The following is a 22,103-nucleotide window of genomic DNA, read 5'->3' as shown; positions in this document are numbered from 1 at the left end:
CGGATTTCTCTGCCCTGATTCATGACAAACCAATTTCTTACGTCTGACTCTCAGTGGGCCTAGCTTGTTTTCCTCATTTCCTTAATCTTAGGGAAAGTCTCAGTGTAGGGCTCACAGAGATAGCACAGATTCCTGTTCCCATTGTACAGACCGGGAAACGGACGTTCAGAGTGGAAAGTGAACTTCAGGGAGTCCAGGGGAGTTTGAGCTTGGGTCTGTCTGGCTCTGAGTTAGAGGCTTTCCAAGGGAGGTGTGTGTTGCTGGGGGGGGAGACAGGATGGCCTGAGTGGAGACGGGAGGAGAGGATAGTGCCACAGGTCAGGGAACCCTCAGAGCCAAAGCCTCTCCTGGTCAGGCAGGGCACAGCATCTGGGAGAGAGGTGCAGAAGGCCAACAAGACTGAGATCCATTCCCAGTTCTGCCCCTTCCTTCTCTGTGCTCTTGGGCCAGTCTCCAGGCTTCACAGGGTAGTTATGAGGGAATGTATGTAAAATACAGAGTACACAGCAGCTGCTCTGTTCCAGGAGTCAGCTTGGCCCCCTTTTCTTTACTCTCTCCCTCTCTGGGCTGTGGCAGGCAATGTGTGGATTCAGCCACTAGGGGGCCCTGCTGCCGAGGGTAACCAGACCTCCTGGCCCTGCCAGGGTCCATCCATTCATTCACGGATTCCTTCACTCTCCTGGGTCTTTTCCGTGCCCTAGTAGTGGTTGGAGCGATACTGAGAACACAGAGGGCAAGGCACAGCCCTGTTCTGGAGAAGCCTACGGTCAAGAAGGGGTACTGTGCTAGAGAAAATGGGGTGGTGGTGGGAACTCAGGGACTACACAGAGCCAGGAAGGCTTCTCAGGGGAAGCTTTTGAACTTGACTTTCCAGAATAGACAGCGATTTGACTCTGCAGACTCTGACACCTCCCCGCAGCCCCAGGCCAAGTCGACCTGAGTGTTCATGATCCACTTCTCTCCTCCTCCCTCCAGGTGCCCTTGACCAGTAGCTTCTGTGAGCCCCAAACTTCACATCCCTGTCATATGTGCAGAGCTGGAGGCCACAGAACCTGCTTGGGTAGGAGATGAAGCGGGGCACAAGGACAGGGCGTCAGGGAAAACCCTGACAAATGACGTTCTCTGCCACTTCCTAGCAATGTGTCCTTGGCCGAGACACTTCATTTTCCCTCCGCCTCCCCCCCAACCCGGCTCCCAGCCTTGGTTTCCTCCCTGTAAATGGGGGTAATAACAGTCTTTACCTATAGTGCCCATGTCCAGCATGGCTCACTTGGCACTCTGATCTACAAAGTGACATATTCTGTTAACCATCTCATTGCTGTGAGGTGTGAGCCAGGCTGCGCCCCTTGGAACAGGGGGCAGGACCCTGCTCTGGAGGGGCTGCTCGAATTCAGCCTTACTTCACTTTGGGAAGAGACTGCCTGCTAGATTAGTGTCACAGAATTTTCAGTAAGGGAGTGGAATTCTAGAAGTTATCCCCTAGGGCTCAGCAGCGAGGGAGAAGGAGGGGTAGGAATCCCTCTTTGAACTACAAAGTGTATCTCTCTAGCTTGATCTACAAATCCATTGGAAGGCGGTGTGGTCTGTATCCAGCTCAACCACTTCTCTGCTGCGTGACCTGACAAGTCACCCCCCCCCACCCCAGCCTCGACTTTCTTGTCAATCAAATACAGGTAACAGCACTCCCCAGTGGTGGCAGACAGTGTTCTGCTATCTGCTCAGCTTTGCTCCCTTCCCCTGGAACAGAAGCCTTCTCCTTTTTGGGGATCTCCTCCTTCTCCAAACACTGTTTCCACAAGGACAGTCCCCGCTCCCGTGATCCTGTCCCCCGGCCACTGGTGACTGGCCCGTGGGTGGACACCTGACTCTAGCCAGGCCAATCAGAAGCCTTCCCTGTTTTGTTCTATTTTGAATCAGAACTGAGAAAATGCCTCGGGGCGGAAAGGCTCAGGAGTTGTCACTGGCCCCATGTCCTTCCTCATGGCCGTTAATCTGTAGAGAGAAAGGCAGAGGAGAGAGAGGAACAGTCAGGAGTCCCAGCAGTACTCGGGTCCCCGGTTCCTGCTGTGCTTGGACCCACGAGCTCTGCTCACAGTCCAGAAGTTCGCCTCTCCCTTAGCTTCTGAGAGTCACCTCAGGTTGGCACTGATTTCCAAAGATATACTTTCTCCCAGGGATGTGTGTAGCATCAGATGAACTAAAGCTTGTGAGATGCCCAGCCCAGCCCAACGCTTGGCCCATGGCAGGCTCAGTAAGTATGAATTCCTTTCCCTTAATGGGTACCAGGCAAGGACAGGGCTTTGGCAAGATACCAGGAAGATATGAGGCATCCGGACTGGAGAAGCCATGTAACTCAGCAGCTCCAGGGAGAGACTACGGTCAGGTGCCCTGGGAGCCCACAAGAGCCCCACAGGAGACCAGAATGGCTAAGCCGGACGTTTAGTAGATAAGAAAGGATGGGGCTAAGAAAAAAATGTCCTGCCTCATCCCTTTGTGGAAGCAAAGGTTGTCAGCACGTACTCTGTCTCTGCCAGGGATGTATGCTGGAGTCCCTGATGGGCGGGAAGATGGGGGCCAGGAGAGCCTTTTCAGAGGAGGAATATTTCAGCGGAGTTTTAAAGGATGGATGAGGGAACAGGGAAAGGACTTGGGAGGGACACTGGACTATCACTAGCAATCCCCCACCCTACTAATACAAGGGTTAGTGTGTTCGTGTGAGGAGTCAGACCGCCTGGGTTTGAATCCTGCGGTGACCAACCTTCAGATTCTCCTAGGGTTCTGTTCCTTATCTGCAAAATAAGGAAATAGGAGTTCGTCTGTTTCTAGGATTAAATGAGATCATATATGTAAAGCACTCAGAACAATGTGCTAACAGAAGGCTGTGGTTAAGCACTCAATATTTATTGAGCTCATTATGAAACGCCTTTGCATCATCAAGCCCAACGTCCTTAAAATGATTATAGCTCTTGCCATTTATTGAGCCCTTAATAAGTTCCAAGCCCTGTGATAGATGCTTGGCACCCTTCATCTCCTGTGATCCTCCCAACACCACCAGGAGAGGAGTACTGTCCATTAAAGAGAAAAACAGAGGCTCTGAATGGTGAGATTACGCATGGCCGACAGAGCAGGGGTTCAAACCCAAGTCTGCCTAAAGACCGGAGTCCTTGGCCCAGAGAGAGAAAGGGACTAGCCTCAGGACACAAAGCAAGGGACTGGGGAGCCAGGATTTCTTCGGGAACGACCCAAGGGCAGGTATGGGCTGGGAGCCCTAGAAGTTGCTTTCCTCGCCAGTTCCCAACCGCAGAGATCCAAGGGTGGCTGATGGAGGTTACTGAGGCACTCGCTCAGCCCTCCCCCACACCCTCTCCAGCTCCAGGGTGGCCGGGTGGGCCTATCGCCACAGGCAGGACTGAGGAAGGGCTGGGCCGGCCCCCCCTCCCTGGACCGCGCCTCCAGGCAGAGTTGACAGACCCGGAGCCTCGGGACGTGGCCGCGCCCCTGTTCCCCTCCCTTCCCCACCCCGCATTGCTTCCGCCAAAGGTCCTTGTAGAAAATTCCAGGCCGGACGGGGGATTTTCCAGTGGGGTGGGAGCAGCCTGGCGCGTCCCGGAGGCCGAAGCCACGCAGGGGGAGAGGTGGGCGGGTGCCGCCCCGCCGCCCCTACCCGGGACTCCCCGCGCGCCCTCGCGCGCCCTTGTCCCGGGGGGCCCCCTCCGGCCTTGGCTCCTCGGGACGGGCGGGCCGGCCAGGGGAGCCGGCTCGGGACGTCCTGGCAAACAGGAAATGAGACAAAGGCGGCCGCTTATCGGGAGCCCCGCATTCTTTTCAGGTGATCCCGGGACGCGGCCAGCCCTGAGGGGCTGCCTGCCCAGAGGAGGACCTCCCGCAGCCCTCCCTTGGGGGGGACCCTGCTTTCCGGTCCCCTGGGGTTGGGGGCTGAGGACCACTGGGAGGCCCCGAGGAGCCCCTGCCACCAGGCACAGCCTCCTGGGGTTACTGGAGAGGAAGGGATCGGCGCTGGGAGGGCAGGACTGGGCGGGGGTCTTGGGAGCCGGGTGGAGGGGGAAGAACAGGGCATAGTCACTCAACCATTCCATAAACGCTAATGTCACCTTCTACCAGGTGTGGGAATGGGGACCCCTGATGAACCAGACCCAGTCCCTGCCCTCAAGGAACTGACAGCCCAGAGGAGGAAGGCAGGTGCTCAGATCAGTGAAATACTGGGTGAAGGGCAGGGCCAGATGAGTCCAGGGTGGCTGTGCAGAGGCCCTGCTGGGGGCGGGGTACGGAGGCGCAGCGGGTGGTTTGGGAAAGCATGGGTCCCTTGCACAACACCTGGCACATGAGCAGCCCCCTAGGCTACTGGCCAAATGAAGGAATCCTGGAGCTGGCTTTTAAGAAGCACTGGGACAAGGGGTGGGTGGAATGGAAGGGCATCTAGACTGGGGAACAGCATGTGCAAATGCCTGTTGGTGTGCACATGTGCCAGACATGTGGGGAGCAGTGAGGACTCCGGAGTTGCCCACGTACAGGGTAAAGAAGCCCTGGCGAGGAGGCTGGGGCTGTGGGTCCTGACGGCCTTGAAAGGTGGGCTGAGGACTGGGCTTATTTTGACCGCACTGGGAGCCTGGGGAAGTGGGGTAAAGAGAGGGCTCAGAGAGGCCCATCCAGTCCCGCCTGGGAACGCCAGCAGGGGTGGGGGTGGGGAGGAGGGCTTCGCCTGGGTGGCTTGGAGAGACTGATCTGCAGAGACAGAGGCTCCAGCCTCTATGGGGCTGTGCCCCCCTTGCCTGCTGGGCACCGGCGCCAGTTCTGCTGATGGGTGGGTAGGGCTTCCCCCCACCAGGCAGCGCTGACTCAGCGTCTGAAAGGTGGTTCCCACGGGCCCATGTCTCTCTGGGGGCCAAAGGACATGCCATCCACGCCCCACCTCCAAGGGGGTCAGCGCCCAGGGCCCCTGGCGATTAGGGCTGAATGGAGGCTAAGATTTCTAATCTGCCCACCCCCTGCCAAACAGCAAGGCCGCAGGCCGTCCTTTCTGCTGTCTAGCAGTAAGCCACACCATCTCTGGGCTGGCTTTCCACTCCCCAAAGTTACAAGGTACCACAGTGATCAGTACTCTTTTTATTTTTAAAACAGTGAAAAGAAAAATAAATATCTTTGGAGAATAGAAGTACAGGGGTGGGGTGGGATAGGGTGGTGGGGCTGGAGACTTGGGGGTGTCCTGGCTTCAGTGGTCTTAAGCGGGGGTGCCGGGGCCTGGGATCTGCAGGCCCGCTCCTCCGGGGCCAGGCCCTGCCCAGTCACCGCTGGGAGGTCTGGGGGCTCCACCAGCCTCGCCTGCCCTCGGCTCCCAGGCAGGGCGCTGCATCAGCAGAACCGCCCCTCGCTCGGGGTGATTAGACCCCAGGCGCCCGCCTGCGCCCCGGGGCCTCTCGGGAGGGGCGGGGCGGAGCGGAGCGGTACCGCCCCCCAGGGGCTCTTCCGGCGGCTGGCCGGGCTCCGTGCCAGGGCCTCAGCGGTGCCCCATGTCCTCCATGCCCACACGGCCCCAGACGCCCAGCACGAAGCTCTCGATGTCGCACTCGTTGGCGCCGCGCACGATGCGAAAGTGGCCCCTCTCGCCCCAGGCTGGGCCCCACGAGTTGGCCGCCGTCTGGGAATGAGGAGGGGCGGTGAGGGGGGCCGTGGAGTGGGGGGAGGGGGCGGGAGGCCGGGTCGCAGGGCAACCCGCGCAGGGACTCACCCAGTATTTGAGCGTCCTTCCATCGGGCAGCGTCTCTTCTCCCCACCTGGCGGGGGCGGGGGGGCAGAGCCCACGGAGGGAGAAAGGAGCTGATTCCATCTGCTTTCAGGGGCTGGAACCCCAGGGGTCCCTTCCAGACCCCTCTCTCTACCTCCCTCAGTCTCCACCTCTGGAAGTCTGCGTACTCACACCCATGTGCGGGAGGGCACTGAAGGGATAACTGAAGGGGTGAGCAGAGGAGAACTTGGGCCCTGCTGCAGGGGCGGCATCCTGGGGACCACTTCTCTGGAACCTCACACATCTGCCTTCCCTCCCTCCTCTGCTTGGGGACCCAGGGACGGGTGGGTGCCGGGAACCAGGAGGAAGGGACTCCAAGAAGATGGGTACTTTGGAGGCCCCACACTCCCACTGCAAAGGACATTTCATCGGATGGACAACAGAAATCAGTGGGGCAGGCAGAGTTGGGGTGCTATGATGGGGAGAGACTGAGCCACCCCTGGGATCTGTGTTTGTCTTTCAAGGGAGTTATTTTACCCCAGTGTGTAAGGAAGGAACAGTTCCTAGAAAACCTTTAAAGGCCCCCACCTCTCCGTGTGACCACTGGCAAGCCCCTCCTTTTATGTCTTGGTTTCCTCCTCTTTGAAATGGGGCTTCCCAGAGAGAGATGGTAGGGATTCAAGGCCAGCTCAGAGCTCCTAGTGCAAGCCCTGCTCCCCCATCCTCTTCTGCCCCCCTTGAGCCCCTCACCCTGTGATCTTGACTGAGTGGGTTCCATGCCGGCGGTACCGCTCAGGTCTCCCAAGGCTCACTGGGGTGTGGCTGTAGATGCCACTCTGGTACAGAAAGAAGTCCTCGTGCACCTCCATGAGAGCTGTGGGCCAAAGTCAGAGTAGGGCCGGCTCAGCCCATCAGCACAGGTCTGGAGATGCGCACCCAGACCCATACCAAGACCCTAAGTGCCCCCCACAGGGTGCTGCCTGGGGGGAGGGGACCAGGTTCCCCTGACTCCCAGCCCCGGTGGATTTGTTGCCCTGCCCAGTACAGTGCAGACCACTTGTGCTGTTGGGTGTGCCCAGTCTCAAGCAGACACAAGCTTTTGGAACCAGGGGGCAGGATGAAGGGCATTTACCTTGGACAGGGCCATTCTCCATCAGCTCCTTCATGATCTCCTTCTCCTGGAGGGTTGGGAGTGGGGAGGAGAGTCTCCCTCAGGGTGAGGCTCGAGCCTCTCTGGCCAACCTTCCAGCTCCACAGCCTCTGCCCCCTCAACCAAGCACAAACTTACGTTGGAGCCGAGGCGGTAAGCCGGAGTGACCTGGTAGATGTCATTGGCATGGGCATGGCTACTGGGGCACCGGGCAGTGGCCTGGCGCTTGCCCCGACCCATGGCCCGGCTATGCATCATACAGCGGGGTGCCGGGCCAGCCTCGTCCTGCTCACGGCCCACGAACGGGTAGCAGTGGTCAGACACGACCCTGGAGGAGAAGCAGGAGGGAGCAAGGAGAGTGAGCCTGATGAGCACAGCCCTGGCCCGTCCTGCAGGTTGCCCTCTTGAGGCCCCAGCCACACGTCCCCTTCCCTGCCCACCCTCTCTGCTGCTCACCCTCGGCGTCGCAGGAACCACCAGGCGCCGTCGAGACGCCCCCCGTGGCAGCCCCGCTGGTTGTGGGTGTCACAAGACAGCAGGTTCTGGGGCGACAGGACAGGTGTCATATGCCCCAGAGAGTGGATTGAGACGCGATCGGACGCCACGGCTGGTGGGGGGAGGCAGAGGGGAACGTCAGGGGGCCCTGGCCTTGGCTGTCCTTTCCCACCACGCCGGCCTCTGCCCTTGGCCATACCTGCCGTGGAAAAGGCCCAGGAGCCCGCACAGTTGCCCTGGTCCAGAGGCTCATGGATCAGGTTGGGCCACTTCTCGGAGGCCTCGAAGGCTGTGGGCAGCACCTCCCCGGGGCGCAGCACTGTCTGCAAAGCAAGAGTCACTCTGTCTTCCTCCTGCACCTAATGCGGCCCACCCCTCGGGGCCCGTTGGCTTCGAAGGGCCACGGAGGGCCTTCTGTGGTTTATTCTTGAGTACCCTGCTGCAGAGGGATTCCAGCAAGCTCCACGTGGGGAGGAGCCAAGCACCATTTAGCGCCGCCCCCATGTCAGGTGGGGGTGACTAGTCCCATGTACAGATGAGGCCAGCAGGGAAGCAGCCAGGCCCAGGTCACCCGCTCTCCATTGTTAACCCCTGCCTCATTCTTCCTCTGTGCCTTCTGATCTGACACTTCCTTCTTCCTACCAGGACCTTGGGCTTCAGGCCTTAAAGGGCAGGGGAGGGAAGAAGGAAGAAGGTCCTGTGACCGGGCAGGCAGCCAAGGCAAATAGCAGGAGGCAGAAAATAGCAGAGGCCCAGGGGAATGGAGGCAGGGGCAGGGTCTGGTCATCCTAGCCTTGAGCCCAAGTCCCTCTGCAGGGAGGGCTGATCTGGCCAAGGACGGCCTCCTCCCTGCCCACCACACTGCCCGCCATGGAGGCACAGACTCTGCAGCCTGTGCCCCAGCCCTGACCTGCAGAAGTTCCCCTTCCTTACCCTTTGACTGTTCCAGGTCTCGTTTCCCCTTCTCCCCACAGAGGATCCCACTGGTAGGAAGGGAGAAGCCCCCTCCTCCCTCGTTCCACACAGTCAGTATTTGTTTCCGAGAATTCTGGCTCTCTAGCCAGAGGACTATCTGTCCTTCTCTTCCCAAAATACCAAGGTGACCTCCTGGCCCCATGGGGTCTGACCCAGCTATACTGGAAGGAATAGCATTTTTCCCAGGCTGGGGAGGCCACCAAGGGGCTCATGCTGGGACCACAAAACTCAGAATCTGAGCATTAGTTCTTCTTGCACCATACTTCTTGTTATGGACAAGAACTTAAGACACAAAGAGGGTGAGTGATTTGTTCAGGAACACACAGCCTATTGGAGGGCGTTAGTCCCAGGCCCCTGGAGGAGTAGGACGCAGCGTGCCAGGATTCCTGGGGTCCCAAGCGATGGGGAGATGGCAGGATTGTGGGCAAGGATGGACTTACGTGAATCTCATTCATATTGATGACAGAAGAAGAAGGGCGCATGGTACCCAGGCGGTAGCGAATGCCTTCATCCAGGGTCATGCCCCAGAAGGCACTGTGGTTCCCAGCCCACCATCTGAAAGAGGAGGGATGGAAGTCACAGACCTGCCATGACTAGGGCTTCTGGATGTCCATGCATGTAGGTGGGAGAGACAGAGACTGGCCAAGTGTCCACGTGCATCAGATCTGAGTGTGGATGTGCCTGACAGCACAGGCATCTCGCAGGAAGGTATGTGTGTCTGTGCCCAGTGGGGACTTTTCCGGGGCCTCTTACCCGTAGTTGCCCTGGTTGATGGCGTTGATCATGTCTTGGTCCACCAGGCATGGCTCCTGGTCACACTCCCACCGCCCTTGCTCCTGGCAGGTGCTAAAAAAGAGCAGGAGGGAAGGAAGAGGTGAGGGGGGCTGGGCATCCTCGGAAGGGAGGGGGCCTCAGAAGTCACCATGGCTTGAGATTCTGTGCTAGCGATTATGGAAGAACCCCTAGCTGATTCCGTTCAGCCTGGTGGCTTTCAATGTCAACTGCAAGTTCACAGTTCTCAAGTTTATATCTGCTGCCCAGATCTCTCCAGATCCAAGAATCTTGCTGCTGCACAATATCACCACTGGGGGTGAGGTGCCTAACAGCACATCCTGGACCGAATTTCTGATCCCCTACTCCCATGCCTGCTTTCCCTACAGTCCGTGGAAGATGTCTGTCCTTCCTGAATCTTAGGCCAAGAGCCGAGGAGTCACCCTTGACTCCTTACCCCACATGCTGATCGGCTTGTTGGCTTTGCCTTAAAAACACATTCGGAATCCAAACCATGTCTCATCCTTCATGCAGCCATCATGGGCCAGTCACCTTTGCCCTGGATTCTGCTGCTGCTTCCCCACTGTTCTCCCCGCTTCTGCCCTACACCCCCACATCAGTGTATTTTTAACACAGCTGCCGGGTGACCCTATTCAACCCAAGCCCTATCATGCCATCCCCCGGCCCAAGTCCCTCCTTTGGCTTCCCATCACAGACTAAGAGCCAAAATTCCCTGCCATGCTCACAAGACAGTCCCTGCACAATCTGTCCTCCTGTCCCCTCAGTGACCCCCTCCTCCAAGTCCTGGCTCCTGAGACCCCAGCCAGGCTGCTCCCCTGACTGTTCACCACAGCTGTGCTCTGGCCCCAGGGCCTTTGAGCTGCTCTTCTCTCCACATCCCTGAGGCTCCCCCTCACTTCGTCCAAGTCTACATTCAGAAGTCACCTTCTCAGGGACACCTGCTTTGGCCGCCTTCCTCTCCTGCTTTCCTGTTTCATTTTCTCCTTAGCGTGTCATGGCTACCTGACAGACTATGTATTTGGCTATCCACGCTCCTTATACCTGCTTCCTCAAAGACACTAATGTCCTGGCCGCAGGGTTTGTTTGGTAACTTTGGTGCCTAGAAAACTAAACCCAGCCCACAGCAGGCACCCACGAAATATTTGTTGGATGCATGAGTGACTGAGGCAGGGTCCTCAGGGGACTAAGAGCAGGGGTCCTGAAATTCAAGTCCTGGGCTCCGACCCTCGCTGAGGAGACCCTGGTTGATAAGCCCTCGCTGATGAGTCATGTGATGTCAGGGAACTTATTCAGACTTTCCCCTTGAAGTTCTTGTTTGTAAAACAAGGACAGGATGGGGTGCCTTGGTGGCTCAGTGGGTTAAGTCTCTGCCTTTGGCTCAGGTCATAATCCCAGGGTCCTGGGATCCAGCACCCCTGCCTCTAAATCAGGCTCTCTGCTCAGCGGGAAGCCTGCTTCCTCCTCTCTCTCTCCACCTGCCTCTCTGCCTACTTGTGATCTCTGTATGTCAAATAAATAAATAAAATCTTACCAAAAAAAAAAAAAAAAAAAAAAAAAGAGGACAGGAATCATCCCCCCTTCCAGGGATTGAATGGCAGGCTTTTGTGAAGCCGGTAAAGCCATTAGCCCAGGGCCTGGTCCATCTTGGGTGCTCAAGAATCGTTATCTGCTATTAGTGTTCCCCTTCTGGGAACCCCCAGGCTCCCCATCTCTTGAGTTCCAGACTCCTGCCCTTGGGGCCTCCTCACATCTCCTCTAGATGTATCTCAAACTTAAAATCGCCCTGACTGCCTTCCCTCAAAGCTGCTCCTCCCTTAACATCCTCAACTCAGGACAAGGCACCTTAGCCACCCGGGGGTTCAAACCAGAACTCGAAGCGTGTGCTGTACCCCTAGCTCCTGCGCCGCCATAAGTAGGTCCTGGGACGGTGCATCATGGAAGGTTCTGGACTCATGGGTCTCCACTGCCAGCACCCTCCTCCAGTCCCTTATCACCTGTCACCTGGACTGTGGCAATAGCTTCCTACCCAGGCTCCCTGCCTCACTGTCATCCACTGCGTACCCTGCAGTCCCTCCCCAGAGAGATCTCGCAGTGACATGTATCAGATTGTGTGTCTCTGACTGGCTCCAGCACGGCTTACGAGACCCACGGACGACGTGGCCTGCACCTCCTCGGGGCTTCTGTCCCCACGTCACAGCTCCAGCTGCAGTGAGATCTGTCGCACCTCCCAGCCTTCCCAGGAGCCGCTCTCCCCTGTTCCCTCCTCATCTGCCCGCCTCTCGGCTATCAGCGTAACCATCTCCCTTCCTGAGAGGCCTTCCCTTGCCGCCACTGCATTCTAAACCAGGGTCCCCCATTATTCCCTTGCCCTGTCACACTTGTCACGGGTTGTAAGCTGTTCCTCTGTGTGGAGGCTCCTTCATCATTAGACCAGAAGCTCCACTGCAAGGACGAGGACCGTCTGCCCCAGTCCAGTGTCTGGCACATAGTAGGTCTTTGATCGACGAACAGGGAATTCTGTGACTTTGATGCTTTTACAAGCTCATAACTCTGCTAAACTGCCTGCTTCCCCTGTTGCCTTTTAAGGAGCCTCAAGGGGAACAAACCCAGTATGGCTGGGCTCTTCAGTCCCCGGAGTGGGCGGGGCACTTTCGGGGAGGGCTGGAGGAGGCTGCGTGGGAGGGGAGGCTCTCCTCCCCTTCCCCTTCCTTCTCGGGACTCTCGAAGCATTCCTCGAGGTCTCACACAGCCTGGAAGGCCCATAGGCATTGCCCCACACCCTCACTCAGGTGTCAAGGCGCAGGGAACCGGGCCACCCAGTGCGGGGCAGTGGGCTGGTCACTCCTTTCCTGCCACCTCCCCCTTTGCCCCCAGGGCTGCCCAAGCAGGTCTAGACTGGGCTGGTGGCAGAGGTCCCAGCATTCCAGAGGGGCCCAGAGCGGCCAGGCCCCAGGGATAGGAGGTTAACCCATCAATGCCCAGAGGCATCCTATCAGGAGCGGCGGGATCATGCAGGCGTACTCAGTCTTTCTGAACACACGTGTATGATTCACACACGCTCCCCCCACATACACACACACATGTACACGCATTCTCTCAGCCGAACCTCACGAGTCCCCACTCTGCCTGTGACCCAGCACCCCTCACACGGGTGAGGCAATGGAAACAGCTTATGTGTAATGCATTCCAAAAATTTCCTCCTCTCTGGGACCTCCCAGTCCCAGGCAAAGAGGGCATGGGGTGGAGTGGGTGCAGGGCCACCTACTCAAAGCCACGGGGTTCCCCATTATTTCAATCAGGCACTCAAGGCCTCCTATCCAACCCGTCTCCACTTCCCATCTCAGGACCCAGACTAGAGTGGGGGGCACCCCTGCCCCTTCATCCTCCAGGTGGAATGGTAGGGAGGGGAAGGAGGGGGAAAGGGGCCACATTCCTGGGAAGGCCCTGCTCCAGTTTGGCTGGCCTCCAGCTCAGTCATCCCTGACCCTCATCCCGTCCAGGGCAGCGGATGCTGCAGTCAGAGGTTTCCTTCCTGGCGCCCCCTTTTCTAGATTCTCCCATGACACGGAGAAAGGTTGGGAGGGGCAGTAGCCCAGCCCGGGCAAGGAGGGACAGGGGACGGCTCCCAGCTCAGGAACCGTATCCGGGGCCAGGCATCCATGGCTGTCTGCTCCTGGGGAATGCGGTTAGTGTTTTCTAAACAATGGTCAGTGCTAAGCTGACAAGGTCAGGGTAAAAATCCCCGTGTTACAGATAAGGAAACTGAGGCTCAGCAAGTAAGCGACGAGGAAAGAACTGGAACCAAGTCTGGGGGGCCACAGGGTCCACAAGGCAAGGATCCCTCCAAGCCCCCAAACACTCACCAACGGTTACAGTTGTCCCAGTAGGTTCCCAGGACTGGATAGATGCGACTCCCGTGCGTACATCCTGGGAGGAGGGAAGAGGAGAATAGAAGTGGAACCAAGACCAGAGACGACGGACTGAGAGGGCCAGGTCCTCAGAAGTCAGGTGTCCCGAATCCTCCCGAACACACACATACACACACGCACGCATGGCCCAGCCCTCACTGAAGCTAAGATCAAACTATAACTTCGTTAAGACCTCTCCCTGCAGGGTCACATACCAACAGCTACCTGGGAAGTTCTGCAGTCACCCTAGCTCGGACCCTCTTGCTTCCCTTGGACGCCAGCCACAACATTCCTCGGATCGTTTGCCCTTTAAATGACTTGAAACTTGGAGATGGGGGAGTGGGAGAGGCATGGCGAAGCCAGGGCTCAGAGAAGGCAAAGGACTCCCCTAAGATAACACAGCACTTTGGGTTGATAGCCCCGGTCTTCCGTGTCTCACCCACAGGCCCTCAGAACTGGGGGAAGGGATTCAAATGATTCCTCTGTGGGACAGGGACAAGGGCAGGGGAAAGGATGGTGACGCAGGCTGAAAGCAGGAACAGATTCGCTCCCACCTCCCAGGTGTGACCAGCCCACCTCCGGGAAGAGAATCCTGAGCAACAGCAGAGGAATGGCTTGGATGAGCCTGACCAAGCCCCCTGAGGGCTTATCGGCCTGTGGGGTGAGTCAGCGTGCGGGCGGCACCTTCCCTGTCTGGCAAGGAGACAGGACTGGGAGAAAGGGCAGCAGACTGCCTTTCTCCTGGGCCAGCTGGGAATCCCACTGACCAAGGATCTGCTCTTTTCCAGTCTCGCTGGAGGGATTCAAGTTAGACCAGAGCGGGACTTCCCAGAGGCGCAGGCAGACAGTGGGGCGGGGTCTCTCCCAGATTCTACAAAGCCTCCCCTGGAAATGTCAGTGCCTCCACCTTGCTCCTGAGCCCTGCTGAGTCTGGGGCTGGCAAAGCAACCCACCCTCCTGGCCATCTGGTGCCCACCTTGGATGGGGGGAAAAGGGGGTGGCACGCCGAGGCAGAAGTCCCAGAAGTCAGGGCAGCAGTCGGAGACGGTGCGGTTGCAGAAGAGGTCACAGTAACAGGTAGCGCCCAAGTAGGGCAGGGCGCAGTCGTCGGCACGGCCGCGGCAGCACAGGTCCTGCTCCTGGCAGTACCGACCGCCCGCATCCCGGATGCCCCGCAGGTGCAGGCCCGGCGCTAGCTCGCGGCGCCCACGACCCCGCCGGGCACCCAGGGCCAACTCGCCAGCCAGCAGCAGCAGCAGCAGCAGCAGCCGCAGTGGACATCGCCACATGGTGCCTCCTGGGCCCAGGGAGCGCAGATGTCGGGGGTCAGAGGTGGTGGGCAGCAGACCTTCCCTGTCACCCGGGGCACTGATCTCCCAGCTTCCTGGGGTTGTGAGTCCAAGGGGATTCTGCGGGGGTTCAGCAAGTTCCAGGACCCTGATTCCTGCGTCCCCAGGCAGGAAGGCGATTGAGCGAGAAATGGAGCCCCTCCCTGACCTGCCTGGGGACCTTCAAGGACAGGAGGTGGGGACTGTGGTGATCTTGGTGCCCGGCTCAACACACCCCAGCACCTGTAGCTCGGCCTGCGGTCTGCTCTCCCATCTGGGTCCCTCTGCCCCTCTTTCAACCTCCATTTCTGACACGGGTCCCCCTGGCTTGTGCTCCTCTGTGTCCCTCTGCCCCCTCCATTCTCCCTCTCTGCCAGCCCTCCCTGCTCCCTCCGCCTGCCCCCTCCTCTCTGTTCCTTCCTTCTGAATACCTCCCTACCTGGTGACGGCTGTGCTCAGGCTTCCCCACGCGCCTCCACCTCCAGGTTCCTGCCACCACGGGACACTCGAAAAGTCAAGGGAGGAGTGCGGGGCGGGACCGCCTTTTGTACCGCCCTGCCCCTGCCCGCAGCGCCGCCCCGCCGGGCTGGCCCGGACCGCAGGGGGAGGGGACCTGCAGGCTCACACCTGGAGCAGCCCCGTCACTCCGGAGCTGGGACGCGGGAGGGGAACTGTGAGCACGTGACTGTCCTCGCCCTGGTCGGTCTCTCTTGATAGCCGTTGGCTTAGGTGGCGCCGGAACTCCAACCGAAGCTGAAAGGATTGTGCTCCGACACGGGTAAGGACTTCCCAGTGGGCTTCCCTGCAGGGCTGAGAGGTTCCAGCGGAGAAGGGGAGATTGGAGGTGGCAGAGCTAGGACGGAGTTTTGGAGTTTTGGAGCTAAGCTTGGGAAACGATGGGGAGCGCGTGGGCAGCAAAAATCTCTAAGAACCTCTCCAACCCCTGGGTAATAAAAACTGTCTTGCACGCCCCCATCCCCCCGTCACAGTACCCCCCCCAGGCTTGGGGCCGCCCCAAGCCGCCTCCATTCCCAGGAATGACTGGAATCTGGAGGATGGTTGAGGACCCTGCGGAGGCCTTGGCGGCTCATCGTCTGAGGGAATGGGGTGGGTGGGGTGGGTGTGGTGTGGGGGGCCATTTCCCTGCCCTGTAACTCTTCTTTGGGTCTGCTCTGCCCAGGCTGTCCAGGCACCTTGCCAAGCGCTGTCCCCTCTATCAACCCCGAGGGTGTCCTGCTTGGCACCTGTCCCCCTCCAGGGCCCGAGGGCAAGAGCCCTGGCAGCTGGTGCCCCCCCACGGAGCCCCCCTCTTCCTGCCCTGGGCATAAACCCTTCCTTTGCCCAGGCTGGCCTGGGCCCCAAACAATGGGGCTTCTGTCCCGCCAGCCCCGCCATCACCTTTTACCTCTTCGTTGCGCAATCCCCTCTTCTAGCAGGTTGGGACTCTAACAGCAGGGAGGATGAAAGAGGACACCTGGACAGACTCCCCCATCCCCAGGCCCGAGCCTCACATCCACCCCATGAAGGGGAAGCATCAGTCATGGGATTCCCTTTGCCCTCTCTCTGACCACTCCATACCCCTCCCTCAGTCTAGGGATGTCCTCAGCTGGCCAGCCCCTGGGGGTGGAGAGGAGACCAGGACAACGGGCATCTGTGACTGGGTTACCCCCTGCCAGGGGGCACTGGGCAGAAAGTCACCCTGCTGCAGGACACGGCATGATGGTAGGGGCCAACACTAGCGGGGACACCCCAGGAGCTGGCCCATCGGCTTCCTGCAGGGACCTGGGAGGAACAAGCCTAGTGGGAACCTGACGCTCAGAACAGACTTGCTGATCACCTGTCAGAATGCGGGCTGCCTCCCTGCCACCACTGGCTCCTTCCCGTCTAACCACCCTTAGTCACCTGCTGCAGGTCTCAACACACTCCAAGTTGGGAAGTCCCTGGTTGTGTCTAACTTCCATTCATCCAGCTGCAAGGCGGGTGCCTGGGTTAGGGTTGATGACATATCCTCGGGGTAGGAGAAGGAAGGTGCTTTCAGAAGAGCCCATACTCAGAGCGCCCACTTCCGTGGGTCAGTTTCAGCTGGGGGCTGGGGGCTGGGGTGTGGCCCGGGACCTCTGGGTCATCCTTTGTTCCAAATCACTCTCTGTGGGCCGCTCGTGCGGGTCTTTGTTGTGTGTGTGTGCTCGTGTGTGCATGTGTCTGAGTCATGTTTGTGGGGTGTTTCTGCTTGAGCGTGTCTGCCTATGTCTCTCTGTTTTGTGTGTGTCTGTCTGGACGTTGCCTCTGTGTCGGTTGTGCGTCTGCTTATTCTTTGCCAGTATCTGTGTCCTTGGTGGCTTGTGTGTCTTGCGTAGCTGTGTGACTGTCATTGTCTGTGCCCACCTCTCTGCTAGGTGTCTGTCTCACTGTCTGTGTAGCTGTGTAGGTGTCTGTTTGTGTCTGTTGGGGTTTGGGTTCTCTGCCCGTTCCTGCCTCTCTGTGCACAGGAGGCAGAACACAGAGCAAGAGAAGACTGGGGAGCCAAGGGCATGGCTGGCGAGGGGGGGGAGGTGGCGGGTGTCCCTTGTCACCACTGATTCTGGCACTAAGCCCACCCCAGTGGAATCTCATGACTCACTGGGTTCCTTGGCCAAAGAGGAAAGTAAAGGGCAGGGCAGGGTGGGGGCTATAGCCCCACTTTCCTTTTCCATGGCCCCCCTCTTTCCTGCAGCCTCATTCTCTGTCTTATTCTTCTGCAAGGGCCTGGGTTGGGGGTTGCTGGCAGAGCAACGGGTGAGGAGTCATAGCAGGACCCTCTGAGCCCTTTTGCTGTCTGGGAGGCAAGTGGCCTGGGCTTCGTAGCAACTCTGTCCTCCCTCACTTGCGACCCTGGGCAGACACTCTCCCTCTCTGGGCCTTGGTTTCCCATCTGTACCCAGATGCTCCCGGCAGTCCATGCTTTTCTCTTTCTACAAAGAGAGACGGAAACTAAAAAAGACAGTGACATGCCCAAGGTCACACAGCAGAGCAGAGGCCAGACCTCCTCCCCTCTCCCCAGTCCAGGGCTTACCCTGCACCCCCCCCACCACTGCCGCCACACAGCTGCTCCGGGGGGCACAGAATGGGCCATTCTCCTCGGGGGGCTGAGCAGGGCCTTCTGGGAAGACAAAGGCCGATTGTGCTCCGCAGAACCCAGGTCTGCGGCCAAAGGCCCACCACACGGGGCCTAGGGCTCAGTGGCTTGGGTCCCAAGTAACACTCCAGCTAAAGCCAAGGGTCCCTTGTGGCCCGCTGCGGTCAGCCGGACGTGTCCAGAGCCGAGAGCGGTGAGGCCCGGGCGATCCAAGCGAGGCCTCGTGCCGTGCGTGGCAGGCCGTGTCGTGACACGCTGGCCTTCCCGGGGCCCCTTGGACTGTGTGACAGAAAGCACCGCCCTCAGGGCTGTGTGCCAGGCAGAAGGCTGTGCTGCCGGAGCACGCTGGAGCGCTGGCAGAGAAGATTCCGGGCCACGTGGAAGCGTGTGGTACCATGCCGTGGCCTGCCTTCCAGGCGGATTTTCTCCTTCACCCAGTGGTCTTTCTTTCTTTCTTTCTTTCTTTCTCTTCCTTCCTTCCTTCCTTCCTTTGTTTCTTTCAAGATTATTTATTTGTTTATTTGGCAGAGAGAGACACAGAGAGAGCGGGAACACAAGCATGGGGGAGCTGGAGAGGGAGAAGCAGGCTTCCTGCTGAGCAGGGAGCCCGATGCAGGGCTCGATCCCAGGACCCTGGGATCATGACCTGAGCCGAAGGCAGACGCTTAACCAACTGAGCCACCCAGGCGCCCTCAGTGGTGTTTCTTGGTCATTTACTCTGTAGCAGGTGCTCAGCGTGGAGCCCAACAGACATGCATCCTTCCGTGGTGAGGTCTTCCGTCTGATGGGAAGATGGACACAAACAAGTGAACCAGCGTCTGCCTAAGTCATTCCGGAGTGAAGTACTCCCTGCATACGCACCCGGCATAGGACCCCGGAGTCACGTGGTGGAGGAGACAACAGGTGAACTGAGACCTGAAGACCGGAAGGAGCCCCGGGGCGGGGATGGGTGTCCCAGGAAGCCCAGGAGTGCGAGCGAGAGCCCTGAAGCCTGGCCCAGGTGGGTCTGTCAGGGACACAAGAGAAAGCCCTGCGAGCCCGGCTGGAGCGAGGAGCCTGCATTGTCTTCTGATCCCCAGAGAGGGTTGCTGTGGGAGTGAAGTAACGTGATGATGCGAGCAGAAACCCCCTTGGGTCCCTCGGGCGAGAAGAGTGGACGGCGAGGCAGAAGCGGTTGAGAGAGACTGGGCAGGAGGCAATGGTGGGACCAGGCGAGAGGCGCTGGGGCTTGAACGAGGCTGGTGGCCGTGGAGACCAGAGAAGTGGACCTATTTGAGACCTATTCTGGCGGGGCAAGGCGGTGGTGTTGATGGGACTTACTGAAGCAGCAGCAGATGGGAGGGGTGGGAGACACGAGGAATGGAGTGGGAGTTCTGGGCTTCTAGCCGGGTCGGGGATGGCAGTTGAGGATGGCCACAAATGTCTGCTCCTATACTGAGAGTCGGAAGCTGTTCCCCTCCCCCCAAGTCTGGGCAGCCTCAGGGACATTTGGACCTATAGGCGACCCCGTGACTTATACTGTTTCCAGCTCCGACTGGATGAGAGGGAAGGGAAGGAGCCTGGGGATGCTCCCATATTAGAAGCCAGGCAGAGAGGGAGGAATGGTACAGTGGACTGAGCAGGTGTGGCCAGGAATGGAGGCGGAGAGCCAGGTAGGAGAGATCGGGCAGCCAGGAGGAGAGAGTGTTTCAAGACGGGGGGGCGGGAGGGAGAGGTGACCTGTGTGCAATGCTACCCAACTGTCGAATGAGCTGAGCACAGAGAAATGTCCACTAGGTTTGGCAACAGGGACTTCAGGCGACCTTGCTGAGAACAGTCGTAGTGGAGGAGGGAGCTGGATTGGAATGGCACATGGGAGCCAGTGAATTGGAGAGAACAATCATAGGCAACTTTTCAGAAAGTTTTAATGCAAAGGGAAGCGCAGAACTGGAGTGTTGGCTGGAAGGGAGTGCCAGGGCCACGGGAGGGTTCCGTCCAACTTTGGAGGATACAAACCGAGTCTGCGCTGATGGCACTCACTGCTAGGAGGGGAGGACCTGGTGATACAGAGCAAAGGCACTACCCCAGAGCAAAGTCCCTGATAAAGTAAGGGGGTCGGCGGGGGGACCCAGAGTGCAAACGACAGAGCTGGCTTTGAAAAGAGCAGGGACAGACAATGACTCTAGAGGCCGAAAAGAAGGGGAGATGGGTTTGTAGATTTTGCTGTACAAAGACCAGGGAAGCTCCTCTGATGGTTTCCCTTTTTCCAGTGGAGTGGGAGCAGATCACGGCCACAGCGAGAGAGGACCAGGTGAGGACCACGGGTTAGGTGTGAAATCACGGTCACGACCAAGGCCACCGGAGAAACAGAGTGGGGTGTTCAGCTGTACAGAGTGACCATTCAGAGTTACTGCCCATGAACTTGTGATGTCCCTGGCTTGCCAGTCTGTTCTCTGTCATACGTAGCAGGTGCCGAGCGCAAGTCCTTCCCCCCAAGTAATCCAGTGATCTCAACTGACAGTTGGGAAAGCCAAGACTCAGAAAGACTTTCTGGTTCCCCCACGCAACTGCTGGGGGCTGAACAGGACCTCCAGCCCAAGCCTGCGCACACGCCTCTGCCCAGGCCAAATTTGTGCAAGGGCTAAGTTGACTTTCCTACCTGGTAGTGTTTGTGGATTTCAGGGGTCAGGGCAAGTGGGAAAATGCCAAACAGAGAAATGCAGCTTTCCCTCTTGTGTGATATTTCTGCATCACTGGTGTTGGGGCCAGTTGGGTATAAAAGGTTTCTGGGTGCTGCTTCCTTGCAAAGTCTGGGCACTGAGTAGTGGCACCACTTGCCGTCTTCACCCACATCTACAGGGCTAGCTTCCTGCAAACACTGGGTCAGGAGTACTGGGATATTCAGGGTTAGCAGTTGCCCCCCCCATGTTAATTATCTCTTCTCCTTCAATTCTGCATCCCTTTCAGTAAAGAAGACTCCCCCGGGGCGCATAGGAAGCTTGGTGAGATCATCAGTGAACATCACTGAAGGCTGGTCCAAGCTTGGAATGCCTGTTTACAGAAACACGTCCGCAATTCACTTAATGTTTCCGGGAAGTCCTGATCTTCTCACCCGGGAATGTTAATAAAAGGGTCTTGAAAAGTACAAGAGGCTCTCCCATGGTTGCCAGCACATTTTAGACTTGGCCTTTCCATCCCCCAGCAGAAAATGATAAAAACCCAAAGAGGGGTGAATTCCAATCCCGTAGGAAGAGTCACTGTTAAGAGCTGGGTCCCTAAGGGGAAATACTGTGATATGACCTTACTGGTCTTGATGGGCTGAATGAGGCCCCAAGAACGATATGTCTGTGTCCTAATCCCTGGGACCGACAAATGTTACTTTATTTGGAAGAAAAGTCCTTGTAGAAGCGATTATCTTGAAATGAGATCATCCTTGATATTGGGGTGGGCCCTGAATCCCCTGGCCAGGGTCCCTACAAGAAACACAGGGGGTCACAGAAGAGGAGGGAGGCCAACGTGAGCGCAGGTGCAGCGATCGGGGTGATCTGACCAAGGAACCCCTGGGGCCTCCAGAAGCTGGAGGAGGCCAGAAGCGTTTTCTCCCCGATAACCTCCACAGGGAGAAAGCACTTGTGGAAATCTCCAGAACGGTCAGAAAATCAGTTTTTCTCATTTCCGAAGTTGGTGCAGCAGTCCTAGGAAACAAATACCGGTGCCTCCCATTTCAAGGATCTGCGGGGTCTGAGATCTGTGAGTCCCCTGGAATGTGCCAGATTCAGGGCTGGCTGTAGATCGAACCAGAACAAAGCAGCTTATCTTGGCAGAAACAGCCCAGACTGGCTCAGATCAAGTCAACTCCCCTTGAAGTGGTTCAGACCCTCATCGGCGGCCCAAGAGCCCGACACTGAGCTTCAGAGCCCAGACTCAGGAGCCAGAAACAAGAGGTTCAAACCCTGCCTCTGTCTCCCCGGAATCCTGAAACCTGGGGCCGGTGCCTTAAGCTCTCTGTGCCTCAGTTTCCCCCGGTTTAAAATGAGGACACAGTCTCTACCTATGGGGCAGAAGTGAGGATTCTATGACTTCATATATGGAAAGCACTTGGAGTCCACAATGCTGGCATGTCACCCGCACAAGATCAGGGGTTGATCTTATTAAACGAACTGGAACCCAAACAGCCATAAAGGAGTTCAGGATAGCTGAGGAGACACTGGTGCACTGAAACCGACATAAAGTGAGTCAAATCGGCTAAAGCTAGGTGGCGCTATTGTAAACCTGCTTAAACCTTTTGGGCGGACCTGTACCAGGTCACACCAATCCCTAGGGGCTAGAACAGGTCTGGATCCCACAGGCACGCGCTCGCTCACCCAGCGGGTCTCTGTGCTATCTGTATGTGTCAACGTGGACAGAAACCAATGGCCCCACGCATCTCCAGGAGAAAGTGACATCCAGGCAGAGGGCCGTGGAAGGGATTCCATGCCTGAGATGGACCACGACATGGTCTCCGGTCAGAAACACAGTCAACATCTCCTAAAAGGAACACCTTTCTTAGGTCAGGTCAGGGCTCAACTATCACGAACCTATCTCACGCTAATTAGACAAGAGACAGATATGTTGCTCC

At 58.0% G+C, this 22,103-nt stretch overlaps 1 protein-coding gene and 1 long non-coding RNA gene across 2 annotated transcripts; one reads left to right on the top strand and one right to left on the bottom strand.

The window, feature by feature from the left end:
* Positions 1-5,167: 5,167 nt before the first annotated feature.
* TINAGL1 (tubulointerstitial nephritis antigen like 1) lies at positions 5,168-14,890 on the bottom strand. Its single transcript, XM_044237649.1, has 12 exons — positions 14,831-14,890; positions 14,040-14,360; positions 13,019-13,082; positions 9,117-9,209; positions 8,804-8,918; positions 7,588-7,711; positions 7,350-7,500; positions 7,032-7,221; positions 6,876-6,921; positions 6,494-6,617; positions 5,747-5,792; positions 5,168-5,656 (listed from the first exon to the last, which is right to left on the bottom strand). The coding sequence occupies exons 2-12, from the start codon at positions 14,350-14,352 to the stop codon at positions 5,516-5,518; spliced, it is 1,407 nt and encodes a 468-aa protein (XP_044093584.1). The 5' UTR covers positions 14,353-14,360; positions 14,831-14,890; the 3' UTR covers positions 5,168-5,515.
* Positions 14,891-14,962: 72 nt separating this feature from the next.
* Positions 14,963-20,630, top strand: LOC122899680. Its single transcript, XR_006383135.1, has 3 exons — positions 14,963-15,169; positions 18,231-18,506; positions 20,453-20,630. It is a non-coding gene; the product is annotated as an uncharacterized LOC122899680 (long non-coding RNA).
* Positions 20,631-22,103: the final 1,473 nt, after the last annotated feature.

The sequence above is a fragment of the Neovison vison genome, chromosome 2, assembly GCF_020171115.1.
Source record: "Neovison vison isolate M4711 chromosome 2, ASM_NN_V1, whole genome shotgun sequence".
NCBI classification, from domain to species: Eukaryota; Metazoa; Chordata; class Mammalia; order Carnivora; family Mustelidae; genus Neogale; species Neogale vison.
The sequence above is the reverse complement of the archived record's forward strand: the minus strand, read 5'-3'. Positions and strand labels throughout refer to the sequence as shown.